Below are 27228 nucleotides of genomic sequence, written 5' to 3' on the forward strand. Positions count from 1 at the left end.
CTAAAAGAGAGAAACATTTCTGATGTACATTTAATAAAGGCATATAGTTCATTGTATTTGACATGCAATGACTATAAAGTATCTAACTATTTTAGTTTTACCATATTAATCAATTATTCCAATTTCCAAACGTAGTTTGACTTTCTCATTACAAATATGGATGCTACATTGTCAGAGTCTTTCCTTTGAAAACATGTTAATTTTAGAAGGTAGCTTTACTAGCAGCAACATAATAACAAATGCACAAGGCTTTCTCTATTAGACAACAGTGATTGATCAGCCTTAGAGCCAAGCCCTTGTAATGGTGTGTTCAAACTAAACATTAAATCCATTTGAGAGGCCATGCAAAAACAGTAAACGCTGTTTGATTTGAAGATGTTTAAAAAAACAGACAATACAGTCTGTCATCTTCTTATCTATTCAGAGAAATGTTAGGCATTAATGAAGCAAAGAAAATTTGATTCATGTTTTCCTTTTAAATCACTAGGGATGTACTTCATAAAGCAGTGTATGTCATTTTAAGAATTTGTCTTCAATGTTATTCGTAGTAATAGTTAGGTTCTTTTGTCTAATTACACTGAAACAGGAGAATTATAATGAGTGCTTAGCTTTGTTTTTTTTATCTCAATGATGGTAAAGCCACGCCTTTTGCACAAGTACTTCAACTTGTTAATGGAGAGATGACTATTACGCTTTTTAAACACTCTTATTTAACATTTGAAAAATAAAGAATACAATAGGGAGCCAATCTTGACAAGGCTACAATTAAAAAAAACATTTTAAATACCCATCATCCCAAGGGGATTTCCCCCAAACTAGTAAATAAATACCATTGTAATGAGGTGCAACCCTTCCCCTGATTTGAGTCAAATCCCTTATTAGGAGTATAAATCGGCAAGGCTTTGTGGGTAATTAGCGAACATGCTCGGGAATGTTAGCAGGGCTTGGCAGGTGCGTTTGATCAGTGGGAAGAGGCAAAATCCCTGTTGACAGAGAGAGATGGCAGGGGGATGGAGATAGGAGGGCAAGTGGGTGGGGGAAAGACAAGTGAGGTCTGAGGGGCAGGTTTTACTAAACCCCATTTTTTTGTCAATTCCACCAAAGGCATACTTTACAGTGGCATGCCATAGATTTTTAAACAGAGTATTTTATGAAAAAGAGACAGGGATTTAGTTCTGTCAATAACATTTTTGAACTTAGAAGTTTGAGCTCAATTTTTGATTAAAAAAAATACAGCAAATTAAACATGAAATACAGTAATGATCAACTGATGAGTTTGTTGAGATTGACTGAAGAGGCCCCACTTAATTTAAACATACAAAAGAGAAAAAGAGCTGTGAAGCCTATGTAAAATTTACTAAAAATAACCCATCGATTTTTTTCATTTTCACCTCATTACCTAATTTTGCTCTGACCTGAGACTAAAGTTTCTTATCAGTAAAAAGGCAAGGTTTATAAAAAATATTAAAACGCCAAAATGCACTCTAATGACTACTCTTAAATACATATAATGCAGTTAAATTATTAATATTATTGTGTGTGGGTTACCATGGGTTCAATGAGGCCTAATTAGAGGAGACATAGTAAAGCTAATTTGCAGACGCCAGAAGCATAGTTTATATGTGAGAGCTAATATTTGAAAGTCAAATTAACGTTGAAAAGGCCCGTAATAACGGTTAATTATCTCTGGTTTTGTTTTTTCCTTTCACAAACTTGAATTGAGTATAATATTTGCAGGGCTAGTGCTTCTCGTTTCTGACCACAAAGATACATTTCAAAGCTTTTAATTATTCTTTTGATGTGGGTTATTCTCTGTAGATTAGATATTATTTTAAGATCCCTTTGTTCAAAAATTCATTTTTATTATCGCTGCATGAAATGCATGGCAATTCCCCACATAACTAACCATTGGTGCAATTAACATCTTCGATCGAGTTCATATTCCTGATAATTTATACAGACTATGCACCTCCCCTGTGATTGCTCGCAGGGCCTGACTCTTCCCTAACTCCCATGCATTTGCAGAATCAGTTTCATTCTGATGAAAATGGAAAGAGAAACTTTAATGAACAAGACTTGACTGTCACAATAATAAAGACTTTGAAACAACACCGAGGCCAGTTCAACAAGCAAGCCGACAGCAGCACCAGTGTAGTGACATCAAAACCAATTAAGACTGACGATAAATATTAACAGGAGTGGGTATTAACAGAACATGACTGGGAACCCAAGCTGTAAACAAGTGCCGGATGGTTGATCATTAAAACTGTGTCACACAGTGCTGCACAGCAATGGGAGATAGAGATTTGAGCACTAGAATTGATCTTTCTTCAGAGCTGAATGAAGCAATAATCTTACAGACAGCATAGAAACTGTGAATACACCTATGAAGTCATGACACAATTAATAATCCCAGGTAATCATTCAGTAGTTTTGATAAAACAAAACGAATGAGGATTTTAACAATATCACATTAACTCCTCAGTACGTATGGAAGTAGAAAAGTGCAATTAAACACAGTTTAGAATACTCTCAGCGCTGTCTGCAGCACATGTAGCAGAGTACACAGCTGAGCCGACAGTGGTCTGCAACAGAATTAGTGAATATCAGTGAAGCATTGATCCAACTTTTTAAATTCTGATAATGATCCAAGACATGAACGTTGGGTATCTTCAGATACGAGTACCAATCCGGTAGCAGTAAAAATTAAAAATAATTTATTCCTAACTGTAAGGATGAAAAGAGACATCATTAATGTGTAAGCAATCATCAGGTTTACCCAACTTTTAAAAACAAAATAAAATAAATTAATACATAAACTGACTAAATTGTTATCACAATCTGACAAATGAAAATGGGTCAACGTCAGAGCTCCAGGTAACTGCAGTGAAGCTCATACCTTTAACATCAATTAACTCTACTTATAAGTCTTCTCTTGTGTTTCTGTAGGAGGTTACGTTGAGCGCTCTGAGAAAATTAAATATTGGCAAACTGTTCTATGACTTCAAAGTGATTCAAACCATCACTGGAAGTTTGTTGCGTCTTCGTAACGCAGCTGACAGGGTTAACTGTTTCGTTTAGTATGCCTTCTTTGTTCGGTTGGACTCGTCGTTCTACCACCACACCCCAAATTCTTAGCTTTGCAGATAATGCAAGTAGCCATTGCAGTTGTTGGCATAGATACAAAACACTTAGCCTGTTGCTGTTAGCACCCACCATGCTATGTCGCAGTAAGTGTACATGCTTGCTGTAGACACAGAATAGCTTTTTAGGTTTTAAATTGTGTTGACGAGCCCATTGTCACTGATACCTGATTTAGCTATGCGAGTCAGATCGGTAGATCTTTAGTTTATATATTTATATATCATATTAGAAGTTTTTTGATAAATGTATTTGTTTATGAAAGAAAACTGGGGGACCTTTTCATGCTAAGGTAGATGCAAATCAGTAGTCAATCCATTAAAGAATGATTTCTGTAGAACTCCAAAAATCATTAAACCAGCTTGGATATTTGTAATTGGTCGATTACTTATCAGCTTCTATTATAATCAACAGAAACTAAAATGACATTAAATTGATGAGCACTGTGCCAGCTTTTAACTTTTGTCTCTGGTGATCATGGTGAAACAGTTACAGACCCGTTTGCAAAATTGAACATGTGCTGACATCAAGAAAATATCCATCATAAATTTAAAAACATTTCACAATTCACTTAGCTGTCAATAAATTGGCAATCAAAAGTATTAATCACTGTTGAATGGCCATGAGGTTTCACTGACAAGCTGTATAGAAAAATCATAACATGAAACAGCAAAGGCTGTCATACTTGTGTCAACTCCTCACATGTACAATAGAGCAGTTTTCATTATTCTCAAACAACTTCAAGCAAAAGGCAAATTCACTTTATATACCAGATTTTAGAGTCAAAATAACAAAACTATGTATGAATCTCATCTAAAGTTCAGCCCACTTCCTTCAACTATACAAAGGATGAAAATGGGAAACTTTGAATACGGGTGAATGTCACAGTTGCTAATAAATGGGCAGGATTAACGCATATCTTTTAATATTCGCGCTGCTTAATGGGCTGACAGTGTTGAATTATCTATAGGTCTCAGTTATTCAAAAAGGACCATCAAACCAAAACTTGAGAGCAGTGTCTTGTAATTGAATAATACATTACATGTGGCAATTATTTCTGTTAGAAGCAGACTGAGAAATCAATAACCAAGGGATCAAATCAAGGACTGTGAAGCTCTTGTTTCTATTCCCCTTGTGACCAATTACATCACCACAGTTTAAACACCTGCAGTGTCACAGCTCACTGTGACACTTTCTTGCACACCATCACACTCTCTGTTTCTCACGGACACACACACAAACTATGATAGGCAAGTGTTGAAGTCTTTGAAAAGGTGCTTATATTAAGCCTCTTTTAAACGTGTGCTATTAGATTAATAACCAATTTTATATTTTCTTGAATTTGATAATTACACTACTGTGTGCTAAATAAGCTGCACATCAAGACATGATTGTAAATATGGAATGATGGGAGAGTAATGCATCTTTGTTGAGATAATACGCACTCATTGCACAGCCTGACCTGGAGTTATAAATTATGCACCAGTTTTTAGCTCCAGGCAGTATCCTCCCTTGACATATGTGGTGCTGATTAAGAGAGAGTGAAATGGGCCTGTTTTAATGAACATATCCAATTACACAAAGGCATAGCTCCAATAGATCACATCGAAAACACAGGTGACAATGCACGTCTGACCACCTTGTGGTCTGTTGGTACTGGTGAATACAATTTGCTTTTATCTGAAATATTCACAGCTCTTTAAAAGGCTGATATCAGGTCTCATTAAATGTTGATGCTCCGAGTGAGTAAAGAGAATACTGGCTACATCAAAGGCCTTGTTATGTCCAGTGAATACTAAAAATCCCAAGCTTCTCACCAGGAGTATCTAAAGTGTGTAAAACCAGCAGAGTCTCGTTCGCTATTGGGACTCTGCCCAGTCCTTACAGCACCAACAGGAGACTCCTTCATGTCACAAGGAACATGGAGGAGAAAATGTAGATCCAATAAAGCTAGGTGATACTTTACTGTAAATGTTCTGCTCCAGTAAGTACAGCATTGTGTTTCATTGCCCCTTGTGATACCCACTGCAATGAGATCCTTCCTCTCACCTGAAAATGGATAATCAAAACTGAAACAGTCAATACCTCACAACACACACAGGCTCACCCAAGCAATAACAGCCTGGAGTCAAAGGATACATGTTCCACGGTTGATTGATCATTAGTCCCATTTGTATCATTTTGTTTGTTTGAAAGAGAGAGAGAGAGAGTGTGCGTGCGTGGCTTTGCCTGTGTCTGATCCAAAGAGAAATATTACCTAATAGAGATACATTTATTTCTATTCAACTTTCATACATCTACTTTTACTTGATTTGTTGAAGATCAAAGCATACAATAATTACAATAACACAACTGAGACCATCACAACATGCATCTTGGGGGGAAAAAAGGCCCAGCTAAACAGCATCGTACAGATTTAAGGCTGAAATACATCCTATACAAAAGCTGGATGTCCAAAGTCAAAATAAGGGAGGGAAATGCCATGGTGGGCACTCATAATCCTTGGCAAAGAGAAAACACAACATTCATGAAATAAAAATTATGGGCAGAACTGCAGATCCACATTACTCTGATGTAGAGAGGGAGAGCACCGTGCAGGAGCAAGTTTTACAGAAGGTTAAAACATCCACAGGCAAGTTGAATGAAGACATGCACAACCAAAGGACTTAACATCAAAAGAGCCTGTGTTTTCAGCTATTCTCTGTGGTGGGCTTGCTTTGCATATTTCATGGCGGTGGAGTTCATATCTTTGCCCACCTTTCTATTGATATGTGCAAAGTCTTTTCTCTATGTCAGTTAAAAATGTTTTTTTCGTGATGGAATTGGACATTTTGAGTTGAAGAAAGACACAATTGTTATTCGTTACTGAGGCAGGGAGCCATGCACACAAGTGGTAGCCATCCCTCCTGTGCAGTTGTTTGCCTGAAGTGAAGAGTAAGAATAAGAACACAAGGTTTGTTTTTCTGCACATAAAAGCCTTCAGATGACCTATGGTTCCAGCCAGACCTTTAAAGAAATGGAGGACAATCAAAAGGACAAATGTGACGGGGCCTCCTGTGTGAGGTACAAGATGAATGCGAAACAGCGCGCAGTTCTGTGATGTCTTTGACCTGATAGTTCAAAGCTGCTCCTGGACTCTGGACCCCGTTCAGTGTGTGAGCACCTCAGACAAAGGCTTTGTTCATAATAAAGTAAATCCAGCATATTGTTCCTTTGAGCTGAACACTGTTTCAGCAAACAGGGAGGACACTTTCCAGACCTGAACAAAGCATGAACGTGCATACAAACACATCACACATACAGACATATCAATAAAATCTTGAATAAATCAAGTTGTATTGATTTCGCACTGTGTATTTGTTTAATACTAAATGTATTTAATTCATCCCATTATTAATTAAATGTATCTTTTAATATATATAAAATTACAAGATTTAGACGAAGACATTCATCTTGGTCAAGCCCAGCTTTGCACAAGGGCTACCTTTGCATTACATTATAAATGCAATGTTCCCAACAAGTGTAGCCTTGTAACAGAGTGCATAATGAACCTCTGTTTCACAGGGACAGGTCACTTGGTGGCAAGGCACAACGCAGTGTTCTGTGGAGGTACAGGATTCTAACCCCTCCACCACCACCACCACCACCACCACCTCAGCTGTGGAATCAGGAGACGTGGGGAGGTGCTCCAGCCTGCGGTCATAGTTAACCATGGCAAAGCAGTGAAGACTGGCTGCTACGGTGCCTCCATTCCTCCTGAGACACAAGGGTGAACAGGGCTTTGAAGTTAAAAGTGTGGCTGGGAGACAATATGAGCAGCATGTGAGCATCTCTCGGTGGCGTGTTCTGTGTGATAGCAGGGCAAAGGTGGGATGTGTGATGGTGTCCTTCTACAATAGTTGTGATAGAAAGAATTCTGTACTGTAGGGTGACCATCAGGTTAAACTTTACAGCCACATCAACTACCCTGTAAAGTCTACTTTATGTTTGTTTGTGTTAAACTATCCAGGCTTTAAAAAACAAACAAAATGAAGACTCAGAAGAACCCTTGCTATCCTGTTATTTAACTGTTGGATCATGTATACAGCAGCACTGCAAATTGATATACCAGTTATTGTATTTCCTGTTTAACGGCCTTTTTGTTTAACCGACATCTCCTGTGGCCAATACACTTCATAATGACAACTAATACGCCACCCCTTCAAAAATGATCCCTTTAATATATTTCTAACATTAAAGGGCTTGACTGGTAAGGTATCATAGGAATGATAGTGTTAATTTAACTAAACCTATCAAGAGGTAAATGAATGATCTGTCATTTTCATTTAAAACGTACTACCTTTGATTATAGGCATTAGACAAGAAGAACTAAGAAAGAGGGACAACTGCACAGTCTGTGTCTGTGTTCTACACAAGAGTCCATGTTTTGTTTCTTGAATTCATGTCAAAGTTTGTTGGTTATAAGTTGCATTAAAAAAAGAATGAGATAAAGACCAAGTATCAAACTTCAGTTATCACACTTTCAGGAGAATAATAATGCATACAAATATTTACAGATTTGCAATGACACATTTTAATCAGTTTCTTCTTAATCTCAATTTCAATTTCCAAAATGCTCGACAGCCGCTGACACTGTTCAAGGAATTTGGTGCACAAAAGTGGTCAATCCGTTAAAACCAATGTTGAGCAATATAGCCAGTTGTACCGAGGATTAGAGCTGCAACCTCTATATTGATGTAAGATCAGAAGAAATAAAGATGAGATGACTGTCATAGCATTACAGCCATTTCATAATCCAGCAGGGTCCCATGATGCTGCCCTAATGAGAAGTCTGACAATTAGGACTGCATGTTGTGTGTGTCTCCTTTAAGAGAACATCAGATAGGCATCTTTATCAAACATCGCATTTCATAAATCCCTCTGTCATTTACAATTAAACAGACCAGCAGCAGCAGCAGCAGCAGCGTGCATATCTGAACAGAGGGCCTGCTTTACATTTCAGAGTACACACAGGGCATTCCTGTGCCTACAAAGAGGGCCTTCAGAGAGAATGATAGAGAGAGAGAGAGAGAGAGAGAGAGTATGGGGCTTAATCGTTGACAGAGCACAACATAGGCCTTGCTTTCTGTTTAATGTTGTTTTTAGAAATATCTTTCTCCACATGGTAAATAGTGAAGACTCAGGTTGAAAAAATGTTCAGTGACAAGGGTGTCAAGAGGTTTATACAGTAGTAAGCTATATAGGAAAAGCTTGTAACTCTAAAAAAAAAAAAATTAGTAAGTCAGCATTCATAGATAAAATTATTGTTTTAAACTTTTTTCTTTTAAATCAACAGTACTGCATGTGTTGCTTCATTGCTTAAAAGACAGCAAATTAACTCCATGACATTATTTAAATGCAATATGGCTAAACTAATTCAAACCAAGGTATAGTGGCTAACAATATTGACAAACAGACTGCAAATACACATTGGTGGTTTTTCCTGAATAGCATTTTTACATATTGGCATATTCACAGAAAAGATCAGCTCTATATAAAAAAATAATAATTGTGGATGAAACTGCATACTGCCATTAAGTCTTCATCATGAGATATCACGAGATATCATAATCTCATACACAGGTCAATTTAGATGCCTCTACAGTTGAAGCCATTCTGTTAATTTTCTCATAGTGTAATAATTTGTTTGATTAGATGGTTTTACCACTGGTTAGGCATTAATTATGGAGTGTATAAATCTTGAACAGAAAAAAAGTAAATATGCTTCACAAATAGATAAAGTTAATGAATTGGGTGCCAGAGTTGCATGGCTCTTTGCTGCCATCTTGAGTTTATGAAAAGGCATTACACATTTTAGATTCAAACATTTTAATAAAATTGTTGTTAAACTAGATATGTAAAATGTTCTTCTTATTTTGGTACATTAAAATTAGAAGAGAAGCAGAAGTTTTGCTATTCTAAAAAATCATGAAAATCTTAATTCCATGCACAAATAAAAGCAATTTACACAATTAATAGCCACAGACTGGGCTGCACAAGAAGAGAAGTGCATAAATGTATTTTATGGTTTAGTTATTGGCTGCCTCTGGTCTCTGAACTGCTGTGTGACTGAGAGCAAGGTTACAACTACTGGTAGGTCTAAGCCTCCTTATTACATTCTGTTGTAATCACTAAAAAGCACTAAAAAGGGGGGTCAGGTTTTTTTGGCTGGTAGTTTTAATATGATTGTAGCAATTTGTACATAATGAAGAAAATAAAGGATGCATTAAATAAATTACAGGCATGGAGATGCATTGTTATTGGTTGTTCTGTTAACATGCACAGTCTCAGTCATGGTTAAATGAGAAAAAGAAAAGTTGTTATCTTCTCTTTTTTTTCATTTGCCAATCTGAAAAGCAATCCGAACCAACCAACATCTGGGACCTGATCCGAACCATGAGATTTTGTATCCTTTACATCCCTAGTTGCATTCAACATACAATACATCCCTGTCTTTGTTTGGTGGCCAGTACATCTTTTTTCTTAACAGAATTCTTTAATCATATCCTAGTCCATTTGACTCTTCATTTGCATGCTGTATGATGAACACAATGTTTTTGAATCAACTCTTTTTTTAGAAGAAGAAAAACTGCGTTTTGATTGTGGAGCCCAGATGGGGATATGTTTCTTTTTTTTAATGTAATGGTATGCACAAAGTTCTTCTAGAAATCTTGAAAGTGTTTTGGAGAAGCCAACTTGAAGCTATCCAGATCAAATACAAAAGTTTCATTAACACTGGCATGTAGGAAGCCAATTTAGGCATTGAAATTGCATTAAATTAAACCCAGCAGACTTGGCTGCAGTGTTCACCGGAGAGCATTATGAATATAATATGAAAGCTTTCATTATTGAAAAGGTTCTTCAAGCTGGCAGAATGCATTTTTGAAACTGGGAACACTTATTAGTGAGTGTATTACAAACGTCAAATCTAAAATAGACAACCCATGTCAGTGAAGAGCTGCATGGAAAAATTAACTAGAAATTTAAAAAAAAAAAACACTATTACTTGAAAAAAGAAAATAAAGAGCAAAGTTACAATCCAATTTGCATTTTATCCACTTCCCTTAAATGTTGTTCTATGTCAACAATCTTTTTTGCACTACCCACTAATTCAATTTCATGACCATTAATAATTCCTAATGTACAGTACAAAAAGCGTTTTTGCATGCAGTCAACGCTGACATTAAGCCACAAGGTGGCATTGCAGCACAAAGAGAAGCAGACCATGGTTGAACTACTGTATAATGCTTTCAGCCATTTCCCCTGGGTTGAAACATGATAGTTTAACGTTTAATGTGTAAATGCACAAATTAAGAAATACAAACTGTACAGCAAAGAAGAAATAACATGGAAATATATGAATGGCTAAATTGAGCCTTTTATTATGAGCAATGGTGATAGAAAAATGTTGCTGCATGTTGGTGGCTAAAATTAAGAAAAGAGAAGGTATCTGTTTGTTCCGTAAAGTTCTGGACTATATCTGGATGGACAAAATGAAAGTAGGAGTCTGTAACATTCTCATTAACACCATTGAGGTACCATTTAGCAAGGCCCTAAACTCTTCTAGGAAGCTGTTCTCTGACACTGGCTATTAATGTTCAGGCAAGGTGTTATCCATGCCAAACAATCTAATGTGCCTTAAAAGTAACAGTGTTATGACTAGTTTCATTACTGTACCTTTCAAACTTTTGGGGGTACCCAAAAGACCAACCCAAATAAAAAAGCTTACATGTAGTAAGGAAGAGGTGGGGAAATAAGGGAGCAAAAGATACACTGAAAGAACTTAATGACTATGAATTAGTTTTGTAATAATATCCCACGGGGGAAATCTAGGGAATTGCAGCAGCCACTTTACAAAAATAAACATAAAGCAATGTGGCAGAGAGAGATAAATATCAAACAATTAAAATCTTAACTTTGTAATCGATACTTGAAACACATATTTAAGAAAGCAAAAAATAGAATAGAGACTAAATAAACGTATCCACATTAATGCTGATTTAATGATTAAATTGGCTGGCTCAATGTGAAAAACAGCTTTGATGCAGTTACAACCTATAAACCTGTGCTTCTGTAGTTTTGAAACTTTTTTGGGGAGATGATGTTTAATCTAATACAAAGGAATGATAATTTAGCTCACTGCAGTCCACAAAATGCATGCCCTACTCTGGTGTTGCATTGGTTAGTTGTAAGAACTCTTATGTATTGAAAAGTCTGTGATCATTGCTGAACAAGAAAAGTAAGATATTACAACTACAACAGACTCACAGTTTTTCATCCCGATGGTTATAACGTGAAAATGACAGCTGCTATTCCCCAGACACCCAGACGTTCTGGCATCTTGAACAGCTCCTCTGAGACTCTGAACTCACTCTAACTCCAACCCTCATCTCCGTCATTAGTTCTGTTTTGGTGTTTGCACATGGCTGCTCACATCCAGGAAAAAAACCCATTCTCCTTTGTCTAATCAACAAAGATATGTATTGTCGAGCAACACTCAGGGGAGAGAGTAGCAAATTTTAAACATACCCTTCTCCTGAGCATGTTTCAACCACCACAGCCACTATCAAGATTGCTTTTCCAGTATGTATAACCTATGTAAGACTACATAAAGTGTGGAGTACGGTAAGTTTAGAGCATTTTGTCGGTCTAGTGAATAGTTTTTGATTTATTTTATTTATTTAGTTTTGCTATTTACTTTCTGCCAAGCAGAGGGATCAGTAGAAATTGTAATTAGTTGTTTCATCTACTGTAGTCAAAAGTCAGTATATTTGTTAAGCCTTCAAGATATATTTGAGAACAAATTCCTGTTTGCTCATGTTTACCAAGTTGTGTGTAGTGCACTGACCAAGAGGATTGCTTTCAGCTAAATATTTAACTTTATAGGTAAATCGTAAGATGGGGAGAAGTCATTTTTATTCATTTTAAGCTTTAAAAAGTAATATGATTAGTTTCCTTAAGAGATACATGACTAGTGTCTGACATCTAAAATTGAATTAAGCAAAAATAAGGGACAGGGCCTTTTACTACAGCTGAATCATTTAATTAATCAGATTTCTTTTTAAATCCTTTAATCCAACTATCAGCCTCAGAGCTTTATTTTACTGCTGAAGTAAACTAAAGCAGGGAATTGCTCGGCTATAAAGCAATGCTAAGAGTATTGTGAACTGTGTTACTGAGCAAGTTAAAGATTATTTTGATACATAGGAACAACTTCAGCCAGTGAAAGCACTTATCTGTACCATGTCATTTTATCATACAAGACTTTTGTGCAATGGCAAATAAGAAGTTGTCAGTAAACATACTGTCCAAATGTGACTTATAGCCAAAGTTAGTAGTCTAAGACATGTTTGATGACTGCCCGCTTTAAACAGACAATGAATACAATAGACCTACCCGGTTTATACCAACTATTTGTACTTCTTCAACCATTCTTACAATTTCTCTGTGTTTTGATCACCATCTGATTACAGCATCTGTAGTTAAAAAACAAACAAGAGACCAACTTTGTACATAGTGACAATAAATACAGCACTGTGTTTTTGAGTGTAATAATAACTCCTTGCCACTAATATGCCAAGTTCCGAACATATTCTCCCTGTAGACACAAGAGAGTGGAGAATTCAAACAGCTGGTAGAAAAAGAAAGTCAATTAAAGAAGACAAGCAGCCATGAAGTTTAGGGTCTGTTACACAAGAACTCCAGAGGAAAGAGGAAAGTGATGATACTCAAGAGGGCTGTTATGTGCCTATAACAATTGGTTCCAATGAATACTCCTTGTTTATCAGAAAAAGGTCAGACTAATCATAGGCTACACAAAGATACAAAAAGACAGGTCCACTTACTTACAGGTAAAGTAACTTCCTTGGGTCGGATGAAGTCTGTTCAAATGAGCACCTTGTTGTCTCCTCAGCAGTATCCTTTATAGACGTCGACATGACCGCAAAGTGCGCCATAGTTTTAATAGAACAAGCAAATCTCATATCCATGAATAGGTTCCGCCTTTGGAAAACACAGCAAGTTTATTTTGTATATATATCCAACCCTTTAGCTGTCCAAACTTGGCGTAATGCTAACGCTCTTCGGACTTAAGGTGCTTAGGTGTTGGTTGAGTTGGTCATGTTGATAATTCATTGCTTTCCACGACACTCTTGGCATTTTTTTCTAAAATGTTTAAAAACATGTTCTTCTTGTATCCTCTACGTTCAGAAGCTTTACAGCTACAGTCACGTCAATTACCTTTGTAAATTCGCGCGGAAGATGAGATGTAGTCCCGCCCCCTCTCTTACCCAGCCTCCAAAAGGGTTAAAGGGAAATTTCAACAATTTCTGTTCTCTACCAGTGTTTTTGTTTCCTCTTGTCAGGAGCCTACTTTTACTTCGTTATCGAAAAGTGAGTGACTTCTTTAGATTAAACAAATGTTGAATAATTAAAACTACACCAGAGAGAGCTGTGTGAGGGCAGCCAGGTGATGGTGAGGACTGACAAATTAGCCTAATGTGGGACAATTTTTGCATTTTAGACTTCTGGGATGTATTGCAACATGAAGCTATACATTAAATCCACACCCAGTACCACTCTGAAATCCCCAGGATGTCCCCTAATCAAACCAAAAAAAAAGAATCCAGTTATCATACTCATTAAAGAAATAGTAGACATATCAGTAGTCTTAGTGCCAAATTGTTTCGCACAATCTGCATTTCCTAATGTGGGACAGTGCTGTTCTAAATGTGAGACACTGAAAAGTCTATGTTAAAAGGCCTGAATCACATTAATTCAGGTATAAAAACCTGTCACACTCAAGTCTAAAATGTGCAATACCATATTCTGTAATTTAACCAATCACAATGTTAATGGTGTTACAAACACTAGAAAATGACAATAATAGTTTTGATGCATTTTGTAGAAAGACAATAGGCTATTATATCACCATATCTGACATGCAGAGAAAGCAGAATGTAATGAACATGTTATGAATTAATTTATTTAAAGAAATGCAATGTTACAATGTTAAAATGTTAAAATGTTTTCTATTTCATACGTCTGTCCTGAACAAAAGAAATTCTTAGCCAACTAACACCAATACTATTTTGTTGACTAATTGATTAATTGATCGACAAATCTTTAAAACTGTGTTTTTCCACAGAGAAATATGCAACATAACTTATTTAATCATATCTTTACCAGAGATGTACTAAGGTTTCTTAAAAAAATATCATTCACCATGGAAAAAACGACCAATAAGTCAACAAATGGGGAGTAGCTCCACTAAACAGGAAATGCATACAATCATAACAGGCATATTTGAATGCAAAAAACATGTCATGATTTGATTTCTTATTTTCAGAGTTTAGGTTTTCTTGTTGTTTTTAGTTTTCATTCTTGTCTGATGGTGTTGTTTCCCTTGTGTGTTTTCTAGGTTAGTGTTTCATGTGTTATTTTTGTAACTTCATATCCTAGTGTTTCTTTATGTTCTAGTGTGTTTTGTTTCATTCTTGAGTTCTGTGTGTCTTCAGTGTTTCATGTATTTTATTTTGTAGTTGTCCTCAGTGTTGTGTCCATTCCTTCCTCTGTGTGTTTCCCTCCAGTGTGATTGCCCTCATTGTCTTCACCTGTGTCATTAGTCTCACCTGTGTTTGATTACCCCTGTGTCTATTTAGTCTCTGTGTTTCTTCCCTTCTGTGTCAGTTCGTTGTATGTTTTTGGAATGTCAGTTTTGCTCGTGCTCCTCTGTGGCTCCTTGTTTTTGATCCCAGTGTTTTTTGTTGCCTTTGGCTTTTTTGTTTGATTAAATATTTTTGGTTTCTGCACTTGGGTCCACCTCCCTTGTTTTCCAACCGTCCGTAACAAAACTGTCCCACGTTAGGCAAGTCACAAAGGAAATTTTAATTAAAAATAACAAATATAGAGTTTATTTACAACATAGTATTGTTTGATGAACAAGCATATCATAAAAACATCCAGATAAAAAAAAAAAATAGGATTGTTTTATGTATATCTTTAACATTAAGTTTGTCTAAACAGTATGTCCCTGACCTTTGGGTGGTCTTCATGTTGTAGACTTCCTTTTTGAAGCTTGTATCATTCTAATCTATGGTTGGACATTTGAGAAGTCCTGTTATTTTGATCACATGACATCACAACTTGTGTTAACCCTTAGTTTTATTGACTTTCATTTGTTGTAGGAAGACCTACACCCACTTGAGCTTAGGTGTCCCACATTTGGCTAATTCACCCTATGTGTGTTTTTTCAGAGTTTTCCAGACTTCTGTAGCCCTCTTAAAATTGAGATTGGGAGAGGTTTATATATTATCTCGAGCTGCATTATGAGATTACATTAGCTGCTATTGCAATAAAAATCTAAACTCTGTACTATTTAAGGATTTTTATTGGATTGAATTATCTGAAATAAAAGACCTATGTTTTAACAAGGAAGAAGAAAGCATATTTTCTGTTCATTGTTAATCTGACAACATCATCCCAAAATCTTTTCATAGGTATTGTTGAGGGCTGGGAATCTTTGTGTGTCTCAGCATTCCATTCGATTTTGTTTCTTGGAGTCACGATTCGATTCAGAATCTATTTTCGATTCAAAACAAAATTCGGGATTCATGGATCCATGGACTCTAAATCTATTTTTGAATTAGTAGGCTACATACTATAGGATCTACTCTAGTCAGTTAAATCTATTTGCTGCCCCATTTGGCATTCTACTGAGTTAAAGAGCTAGCCTTAGCACTTAGCAGGGAGTGACTGATTTGCCAAAAATAAAAAGATTTTTGAAGTTATAATTGTATTTAAAATCTCATAAGATAAGAATAACAATTTTTACATGAAATTATTAATTTTTTCCACTTCTATTATTATTATCATCAGCTTTATTGTCCGTCTAGAATTGGCTGTCCATATTCCAAGCTAAATAGGTATCTACTTGGTTAGTTCACCCCTTTGTTAATTGTTTAATTAGCATTCCAAAACTATACAGCCCCTCATTCAAACATACATTTGATAGTATAAAATGTCTATTGTTTCCCAAAAGTCATAAATTACCAGTTTATTAGTGTATTACTAAGAAATATTTCATCAAGTTTGGAGGAGGTCCAATTAAGTATGAAAGGCAAATGTATTGTGTCCTTTACTTTCCCATGAAAACGATAATGTGAACATGGTTTGATTTTCCAACCCAATACTTTGTGTGTCACTCACCATTATGTGAATAGAGGAAGAATGCATTTGAGTGCTCACTATGGCTTATAGCTTATATCATCCAATCGAACAAAAATACAGTGAGGCAGAAACACTTCTTGTAGCTAAAATACAATTTATTCCTCTAACAGTTCACAATTTTTACAATATGAAGAATCATTAGTACATTTTCACACTTGCATTTTGCACTGGAGTGAAATGTAATGATGTGCTTAACAGCAAGAAACAAGACAGCCATAGTTGTTGAAGGGTTTGTTGTCAGTGCAGATGTACAGTATGGCTTCCAGTTCTACACACTGCACTGCAGATACAGGTCAGAAGTACAGTTTAGGATCAGGCCAACACAGAGAAAGCTATCTATCCCTCTTAGTAAAGGAAATTCTCGTCTCAAATACTTTTCCAGGGTGACAATAACACCAATAAGAGCTATTTCTCTATATCAAAGCACAGACTAACATTTGAATACAGACAATATTCTTGTGGTCATCTGAAAGCGAGAGATCAGTCCATGTTTCTGAAGAATGAATGCTCTGTTTCCAAGTGACTGATGATGATGCAGTTTCTCACGGGAATGAGGCACTTGACCTGGAGAGCCAAAGAGACGACAGTTGATGCAGTCAGTAAAGCTTCCTATTTGTGCCTGTAGGCAAATCAAGTTTTATCAGAATGTGGTTCATACCTTTCCATACCATTAATTATGTATCAAATGAACAAAACGTCACATCATTTTGTGTTTTTTCATGCTGAAACTGTTAAAGTTTAAATTCATTCAAGAAGCCTGTCTGCTAACTGTAAATCTCACATTGGTTAAAAAAATAATAATAATGATGATGTTGTGATGCATATGTTTCCAGTAATAACATACATTTGATCTCTTCTTGTTCTCACACAGGGCCACGCCGCTTTCTTCTGCCAAACGCCTGAGCTCCTACGTTGGTGGGAACGAAGTTGGCGTGTCCAAGCCCTCCTGACCGACTAAGGAAGTCAGCCAATCGGTGGGTTACACAGGTGGCTGTGTTGCATGCCCGCTTCTGCACTGTTGCATTACTTGTAAGAAAGATAATGAACACATTTTTATATGATACTAAAGATCAGATCAGACATTAGAATTTAAACAACATATGGAACATAATGGAGATATGTGGAGGGTAAAATTCCATTCATTGTATGTGTATAGACATTTACGGCCATGCTTACCCCTTTCTCCTTTCATTTGCATAGTCAGTGATTTTTATCTGTTGTCAATCTTGAAAGGATTAATTACAGCTCAATTGTAAAATATTCATTTATTATAAGAGGCACATTATTACATTGATGAGACAAGTCAATATCAGAAAGGTTTTTAGCTGTTCCTATGTTTTATTATAATTAAGAAAGTTGCCAGAGAAACGCAGCTTTTGTGGTTGATCCAAAGTTTTTTAAGTTTGTCATAAATCTACTGCCTGCCAGAGGAAAATAATGCAGGATCCTAATGCATCAGCATTCTTGTGAATGAATAGAGCTGGATGAACAAGCAAAAGTTCACACAGACAGAAAGAAGAATAGATGGGCTGAAAACTCAGGGATTCAGTTGTTTGAGTTGCTCATATAGCTCGGATAAACTTCGCTTCTTGCCAGGCGTCCCTGCTCCCACATCTGTGCGGGGATAGGTTTGTAGTTTGTGAATATCCTGGGAGAGTTTGCCCAGCACACATGTGCTTAAGCCAGTGCAGCGCTTAGACACGGGTCTATCCAGGCTGTTAGAGACAGAGACAAACATGCAGAAACAGGCTTACAGTAACTGTGGCATGCAGATGAATATTATAAATGACGTGCATGTTGTTTCTCTGAATTGTCACGTGTCTACAGAAAAGCTGTGATAAGAATCCAATTCAAATGCATGCTAACAGACCAAACAGGCATATGAAGACATCTCATTCACCAAAAACGTGTTCTTGAGTTATCGTGCTATTATATTCTGCCAAATTTTCTATCAAAATGTATCATGCTTGTTCTTCGTGTTTATAATATCATGCTCTCTTCAGTTTTAACATGAAAATAAAAAATGAATGAATGAATGAATGGATAACTGCTGATCCATGCATATGGAGATTATGACGGAGAGTAAACTAACTTCATTATATATACCTTAATTATTTAGCAAAACAGCAAAGATGGAGCTGTTTGGGCTTATAAAAACACGTGGTTATATTGTGTCTAAGTGTTGATGCGGTAGATAGATAGATAGATAGATAGATAGATAGATAGATAGCACAACCCTTTACAGTACAATAACTTCAACATTATTATTTTCAGGTTAAATATACTAGAATGAATGTCTTAAGCCATACCTGTTTCCATCAGCTGCTTGCTGGTCTTGCTCATCTGAGGTAATCTGCATGAACTCCTTCATAGCTCTGAGTAGCTTTTGTGCATCATCGTCGGATAGTGTGACTCCATCTGATACCAACTCCTTACTAGTTCAAAATATTAACAGGGATAGGGTTTCAAGGCATAGTTTTGAAGCATTTGTGTTTCCTTCTTTTTCAAAATAATGCCTCAACAACATTTACCTGGAGGGAGCTGCCTGTGAGACATACATCTGACAAACCATCAGTGCATAGGCGAGAAGGAGAGTCCAGAGTTTTAGCATTTTCCTGCTCTCCTGTGGAAAACAAGGGGGAAAAAATCTGATACAAGGAAGAAACATTTCTCAATTAAGCATGTTATTTTTTCCACTGCATGCATTCACAGCTATATAAATCCTCCTTCTATCTGACCCTCTCTTCCCTGCTGCCTCTCTGTTAGTGCTGCTGAACTTGCAGAGGCTGATCAAAGACTTATAGGGATACTTAAAGCATTGCCTGCAAATATAACAGCAGCTCTGTCCATTAGCAGAATCAGGAGCAGCCTGTGCGTGCAATGCCATAATGCCACTTGTTAGAAACAACTTTCTATTAGTACAGTGAGGTTTCAAGTTCACTCAGTCCTCACCTCCTAAAAATAAATGCACAATTGTTTATATCTTGTATTTGACTGCGACCACATACTCTTAGCAAAAAATTAAAATGTTTAGCCAAACTCACCTCAAGATTTCAGATCCTCTGGTAAGGAAGAATTTAGTGTAAGACTCACTTGTGAATCTGCTGAACACTCCCCACAGTGCAGGGTTTTATATATGTTCCCCATGGGTGTCTGTGCGAGAACTTAATCATCCTCTATTGGCCAGTCAAGCATTTTACATCCAGTTGTTAGCCAATCAGAAGTCCCACGTCACTAACAGCAAGCCAATAAAAGAAGCGGTACACAAATGACATCAATGTACTGAATCCGTTCCAAGCTAAATTTACAGTACTGCCATCCTTCAACAAGCTTTTGTGGGACTTTAAAATAAACAGTAAAGATTCATCAGACCCACAGAGCAAATGAGAGACAGGGGGCCTGATACTTCTGCAGTATACTTCTATTAATCGAATTGACTGAAAAAATATATTACCATTTAGCAATCACGACAGTGAGGTGAGCTTGAAGCTGCAACTGAACTCAAATGGTTATTTAGGCCCTTGTTGAAACTATTCAGTCAAGATGTATTATCGGCTAGCAAAGGTTTACAGGGTCAAATGTGTAGTGACAGCAAAGTTCTCTTTAAAAAGGAAACAGCTGTTCCACAAAGAGAGACTTCAAAAAAAATGTGCAAAATAACTCAAATCAACAGCATTCACGAACAGGCTTTTGTTTGAAATACCCTGAACAAAATCTAAAGCCACCAAAAACAGAACATGTAAATCTATTTAGCATCGTGCGCAGAGATTGTATGGTTCTAGTTGTATTCTGCTGCTGTACCTGCTTATGTTTCAATGTAACATTGCACCAATCCAATGTGCTCTTTAAAAGTGTGTCATTGCAGTTTTAGTCTCTAACTTGTCATTAGGGCTGGACATCTTTGGACTGTTTTATTAAGTGCCAAAAAAAAAGATGAAGTTCCTATTTGTCTGGATAAAATAATGCCTTTGCTCTGAAGGAAGAGCTTCAGATCGAATCCTTTCCATGGATAATCTAAACCTTACCTCCGATTTCTGTAGTGTCCATCCGGTCGCTCTGAGCTAATTACTGGGCTGTTGGTCTCTGGCCATCTTCTAATTACCCCTTATGTAACAATATTGGATGATGTATTATAAAGCATCCAGCCTCCCAGTTAGTTTGTGCGTAAGAAGTAAACTCGTTAGTGTGGATGAGCCTTTTTAGAGCTGTTGAGCAGATCTTCAGTAACTGAATTAGTTGAACAAAATCTCAGTTTGATGAACTAAAGACTTTAGAGGGTGCTTGGGTACTTTGCTAAGAAACATGTAGTTTGTATGTTTGACTTTTGAGGTAACAGCTTCTCATTTGACATCAACCATGGAGAGCTCATACTGTATGTCAAGAGAAAGAAAACTATATATTACATATCAGAAGAGATTAAAGTGCTTACAATTGAACAAATTAAGTTATTTTCTCAATATTTAAACTATAGCTCATGTAAACAATCTTTCTTACTCTGATATGAAGGATGTCTCTCCTTCAATTACAAGAACCATATAGGCAATTAAAGATCCATCTCATACTAGTCTGCATAGAAGTAGGTCCTTCCACACTTTTGGACCCAAGTTGCTCCCAAGCCCCAATTCACCCCTGCATGCTCTGAGCAGGGACATCAGTTGATGCAGAGACATTGCATTCCAAGGGGGAAAAGTTTATTGTCAAGATTGCAATTAACTCACACTGTTCACATTCCCTAATGTTAGGCGTGAATTGGCCTGGAAAATTAATTACAACACAGGAGAGCATTCATGACGGAGAGGGCAACGTTATGCTCACTGCATTGCTCATCAATGACAGCCTCAGCTGAGTCAGTGTGAATGTTTCTTCACCCAAACAGAAGCAGGGCCGTTCTTGGCAGAAACTCAAAAACCCCCAAAGAGTATTTCCTTCAAAGCTGTCCCATATCGCCACCTTACTTTATTTAATTTAGCAGCATGAATTGAACATCAGCTGGAATGATCTCACAGTGGGGTTGTTTTAAAGTTATAACACAAAAGCATTTGGTGTTTAAGAGCAAAGCAACATTAGTGTACATCAGTCCTTTGTATGATTTTAATTCTCCAGGGTTGTGTTTGAGGCCATTAGCACTTTCAGAGGGGAACCTTAAATATGTTTTTGACATTATACAAAATTATAAGGTGAGCAGGACTTATATAAAGAGAGGAACCTAGAGAATTTTACTTTTCAGAATAAAGGCCTCCTTTTTGTGTGAAATTTGGTGTGAGAGCATGGGGAAAGAAGCAGAACGATACTTGGAGTTTCAAGCAAAAAAAGTACAAAATTAGGGTTGTGCTACCTGTTCTGCATGAACACTTTAGCATGGCCACTCAACTCACCTCAACAAAAGCAGATTCATTTAGAGCCATGAAACAGATTTGACACAATTCCACAGGAATTCACTTGCGAGCATGACAGTGAGAAACACAGATTTTACAATCGTCCAATCGTGTTACAAAGATACAGTGTACCCACAAACTACGAGTTTGAAATCATTGTCTTTCGGTCACAGATCATCTAGAAATTTCCATTCTTACAGTTAAAGATCCCCCACCCATAAAAATATTTTGAAGGTTTAAAATGTAGTGCACAAGTGCTGGGAGGAGAGAGTGGGGGACGACATGCAGCCAAAGGCTAAGGTCGGATTGTAGCGCACAGAGCTGCAAAGAGGAATATAGCCTCTGTACAATGTGGAAATAAACAAGAGGCAACATTTATTTCTATCTAAGTAAACTTGGAAAGTGGGAAATTATCTTCAACTTCACCAACACAATAAAATACAGCTGGCAGCCATGGGTAGTGGAGAATACAAACAGAAATGCTGTACTGTGTAGTTAACCTACTGTATGAACATGAAGTAACTAAAACAAATGTGTCTTACGACTCAAAAAGAACACCATTTAACAAATGAGGCTCCTGGAGTTATCAGCATGAGGTCAAGTATCCATTAGCAAAAGGACTTACACTTGCTGCTCTCCATTAGAAAGGTGACCATCCTAAGCTAACATTTAAACACCTGGCCAATGGATGCAGAAGGATTACAAGACCTCTTGATCTTCCTGCAAAAGCCATTATGTTGTTTGCAAAAAAAAAGTTCTGGACAGCATTAGTATTTCCAGGGAAGGTCGATAATTACATTTCCCCGTACACATTATAATTCCAGTCATCCGGATGGTAAATAATTTACTGTAGAACGACAGTAGTCAAGGGACCCACCCAATCAAACATGCACATAGTCCACATTATAGCACAACAGGAAGAACACTCTTCAAATGAGCTCTTAATGTTAAGACTGATGCTGATCTACCATGTATACCATAGCTGCATGAAAGCATTTACATTGATCACCTAGGATAGTGTTGGCCAATCATGCAAAAGAATGTATAAAGCACTATGCCATTTATAGGTTTATATCTATTGTTTCTATAATTTTAGTGTTACAGGTATAGTATTTTGGTGGTATGAGGCCTTTCTGGACAATGTTGCAAAAAAGTAAATACAAATTAATGATTATTAAACATCTTCCTTCTACCAACCCATCCTTTGCTGAATAAGTTAATTTTACCCTGGTGATTCATCTGTTGACAATTAAAGGGATTTGCAAGAAAAATCCAAAAGAAGAGATGTCCTTTAATGATAGATGGGAAGCAGAGGCCTTTAAAGCCTTTTTTCATGCCCAAGTATAAGTTGAGCTCCAAAAGTCAACATTGGTTTTTTTCACCCATTTTCTTTAGCTTATCTTGAGCAAAAGCAGTGGCAGCAGGGCTAAGCAAAGATACTCTGTATCTGTATATACCCTATACACCTTTACAAAGAAGCAAAGGAGTCGAACATAAGGAGAAGACTTCTCTTTACCCAGCTTTATTCTTTCCAGCTGTTCCTCTGGTATCCTTAAGCGTTCCCAACCCAGATGAATCTGTTACACATGTTTCGAGTCTATCCTAGTTCCGAACACCAGCTGGACATGAAAAAAAAACTCCAAAGCAATTCACCTGGTTCCTTTTTGATGCTGTGAATCAGCTGCCCCTCTTTACGGTCCCATTGTAAGGGTTTCATTTTTATCTATGGAAAGCTCTTTTCAGAACTAAATGGAAATAAAACTGTTCAGTTTGACTTTTAACCGTAACTTGATTTATAAACTTTGTGACATTTAAAAAAAGATGTAAAACCATATTACAGTGTCCTACCCCAGGGCATATGAACCCAATTCAAAGATGTCATTCACATGACAATTTAAATATTTCCAGATAAGATTAATTACTTTGCACACCAGACCAAATCTCAGAATAATTATACCCTCAACAAACAGCTAATTCCATCACAATGCTGTTTTAACACGTACAATTTCCAAATGATATCCCTTTTGTGGTTAGTTTTTATATTTTAACATTTGCTACTCACTCTCATTTAACAACTGTACATCCTGTAGCATTGCACAGCATCCTCAGTTGTAGAATTAAAAAAAGTTTCACTCTTCCTTTAAATTTCCCAGTAATTTTAATTATGATGGTATCAAATATTTTAACAAATAAAAATGATAACAACTGTATTGATATAGCACATTTAAAACACTTTAAATCACTCTGGGTAAGTTTTCCTGAGTCTATGCAATTACAAAATATGGTCCCCAATAAGCACCTGGACACTGGTGTTGCTGGTATTTTGATGAACCCAACCAGATGATACAGCAGTGAGAACATGTTTGTTTGATTCCAGCTGACTGATGTGTTAAGTGATTCCAGAAAACTTTTTGAGTCTGGGGATCTGGCTGGAAGCAAATAAGTAATTTGCAAGAACGTCCTCATGAGGTAGTCCTGACAAATCTGAACTATTGGGAGAGGTCTGTAAAGGCCATTCAAGGCATCTGAGAAAAGAATGCTTACCAGCTGCCTCAGCAGGAAGGACCGGCTGACTAAACAACGTTATGTCTAATGAGGAGTGAGTCATGATGAACTGATCACACAGCAGAGTGGAGAGCAATGCTTTACAAAAGTGCTAATTGTTTATTTAAAATCCCTTTGATGAGATCATATTAATAACCTTGATTACTTTCTGCAAGCATTTCTTTTCTCCAGTTCTGTCTACCATGCAGAAAAAAATGTAGGAAATAAATTAATCAGGAAATAAATATGACTAACGTGCAAATAGTCTATAAATAAAATGGTCTTCTTAAGTGTGTTTTTGGATTTCCACCATTTCCCAGTCCAAGGTCTTATGTGTTGATTAAATATCCACAATCTTGCACTGTGTGGACCAGTTCAGGTTTTTTGGTTACAAGCTTGAAAAATATCACCCAACTTTGCAGGTCTGGAATGTGGTGCGCACCGCAACCTTTAACCTCTGACTGTCGTGCATGACCTAACCTTTAACATGTTGAGGTGAAGGAACCTGCACCAACTTACTAGGGCAAAGTTTATTTGCAGGAGTAACACACAAATAGTCTTTACCAGGGCTTTTTAACTAGGTAACTATTTTCAGGATTTATTTGGGGATTGATGCATACTTTTTAAAGATTTCTGTCCATAAAATGCAGTAATGACCTCTGATCTATTATACAAAATGGCCATTAATACATTTTCTAACGGTAGTTATGTGTTTTAGAAAAAAGACTTGTGTGAGCACATCCAATCAACTTGCATACAGGTGCAGGACAAACAAAAAGTATAAACTCCAGAAGATTCTTCAAGAAGATCCTTTGGATCAAAAAGTTGCCCTTAATAAAGTTGCTGATTGAGAGCTGAACAGTGTGCAGACCTTCCCTTTCTTCTCCAGTGTGTATAAATTAGACATTTAATGAAACATGATGTTAATAATGTAAAAGTAAGAAAAAAGTAGGCATGAGAAAACAACTACATTGTTTAATAGTAGAAGTAAGAACTATACAAAAAGTACATTTCAAAATGTTTTTGTCAATGATCCATCACAGATTTTAGACTTTTTTACTCACCGAACATAACTGCAATGTGCATGTTCAGTTTGTTTTCCAGTGTAGTCAGATGCCAGTTAGTACATTAATTTGAAATTGTCAAAGCAATAGAATTAAATTATCTGAAAGCATAATTTTTCTGATAAGTTTCTTTCAGTAAAATCACATTTTTGGAACCTTTGGGATCCCAGTGATGGCTTGTTGTATATCTACCTTCACAGCAAGCGGCAACATGATGAGTAGCTCCTTAAACACTTCCTGTGCAGTATGCTGACAGTCCTTTCCTGCAGTAGTATTGTGGGTGGAGTCATTACATGATACTGGGATCACATGCTGTCTAACATCCACACCAGTTCACTGTCTTTTTCAAGCCGTAAGCAGTAAGGATCAGGGAGGCAGGCACCCTCCCTCTCATATTTTAAAGCTGCTGTGAGGATTTATAGCTCCTCCTTAAAGGTCTGCAAAGCAAAACAAGACCATCAGAGGGAACACAGATTTCTTTTTTATTGTGATTATAAATGCCTGAAACTGCAGCTGTAGGGTAGGTGTCAGAAGAAGTGATCAACAGCATGCCACTGGAGCTTTAAGAGTAGGCTTAAAACTTTCCTTTTTGACAAAGCTTGTAGTTAGGACCGACTAAGGCTTGCCTTGGATTAGCTCCAAGTTAAGTCTAAATTCCACCAGATGCATGTTTGCTCTGTCTCCGCTCAGTAACAGCAGCAGAATTGATAGGTTTTTACTTTATTCAATGTGCGTGCTTCCACTAGCTCCGCTGTGCTGCGTCTCAGCTCCATAGCAGATATGCAGGGCTTCTCTTTTTGATGCATGGAGCATCAATTTACAACAGCAACGACCGAGAGGGCAAGAAGTCAGACACCGAAACGTCATTAAATCATCCAGTTTATTGTCAGAATATAACACTCCGTTTTGACTGTTCAAAACAATGACACAAATCACATACATCGTGTTATCTCACGCTGTCGCGAGTGAATCTGTAAAATTAACGCGGGAATTCCTTTGTCTCTGCACTCCAGCTGTCTGGCTGTGCTCTCCGAGCAAATGCTGCCTGTGGGTGTTGACGGAAGAGGGTGCACTTGATATAGGGGCAACCACTAAACAGTTTTACTCAAACTGGTGAACTACCACCCAGTTAATTAAATACTATTATGCAAGCATATTCAGACCATTGTCAGCTATCTTGATTGTTTACAAAATGTCTGCATTGTGTTGTACCCCTTTAACTGTTCATCACTCCATGAATTCTGCTCCGTATGATTTCACTATTGTGATTAGCCTGAAGAAAATTGGGTGGAATTAAAATCTGTTTGTACCAGAAGGAATCCAGATCGAATACAACCTTTGCTCCCAGATGTGTCTGGCTCTAAGGCTACTGAACGTCTGTAACTTCATGACTTTGCTGACCTTCTCAGAAGTCGTTGCCGTTGTGTTATTCCTCCTTATCCTATATATTTCAATCTGTCCTCCATTCCCTGAATTCTAAACTAATACGGTTCTGATATATGCATTGTGCACGTCAACTTAAATTTAATTTAGCCTTGATCTGCTTCCTAGAAATACTTGTTGAGCTCCAACGTAAAGGCTTATGCAATACATTAAACATTAGATTAAATGGCATGCAGCCATGAATCTGAGTTGCCTATATGAACAGTGTTTAAGCAGCTTTATCCAGAAACGTTGTTGAGAGTCCATCCATTTGCACTAAAGCCAGCTTCATAAGTAATATGTGCAACTTGAGTGAAAGAGTTGGCTTGATTAACACTTCTGCTTAAATATATTTATTTCTACCACTTTTTATATTTCCTGCAATGGCTTCCTTCTTATTAGGAAATAACCCTCCA

General features: G+C 37.0%; 1 protein-coding gene across 4 annotated transcripts; it reads right to left on the minus strand.

The window, feature by feature from the left end:
• Positions 1–17267: 17267 nt before the first annotated feature.
• On the minus strand, positions 17268–25953 carry calca (calcitonin/calcitonin-related polypeptide, alpha). Of its 4 annotated transcripts, none has more exons than XM_061037440.1 (4): positions 25583–25953; positions 18939–19030; positions 18717–18842; positions 17268–17433 (listed from the first exon to the last, which is right to left on the minus strand). In XM_061037440.1, the coding sequence occupies exons 1-4, from the start codon at positions 25601–25603 to the stop codon at positions 17271–17273; spliced, it is 402 nt and encodes a 133-aa protein (XP_060893423.1). In that variant the 5' UTR covers positions 25604–25953; the 3' UTR covers positions 17268–17270. The 4 variants fall into 4 exon arrangements, with proteins under 4 accessions (XP_060893423.1, XP_060893415.1, XP_060893432.1 ...); XM_061037432.1 differs by lacking the exon at positions 17268–17433 and adding an exon at positions 17536–18122 and having other exon boundaries at positions 25583–25732; XM_061037449.1 differs by lacking the exons at positions 17268–17433; positions 25583–25953 and adding exons at positions 17536–18122; positions 19452–19582.
• Between the last annotated feature and the right edge of the window lie 1275 nt (positions 25954–27228).

Source organism: Labrus mixtus, chromosome 1 (assembly GCF_963584025.1).
Source record: "Labrus mixtus chromosome 1, fLabMix1.1, whole genome shotgun sequence".
Lineage (NCBI taxonomy): Eukaryota > Metazoa > Chordata > Actinopteri > Labriformes > Labridae > Labrus > Labrus mixtus.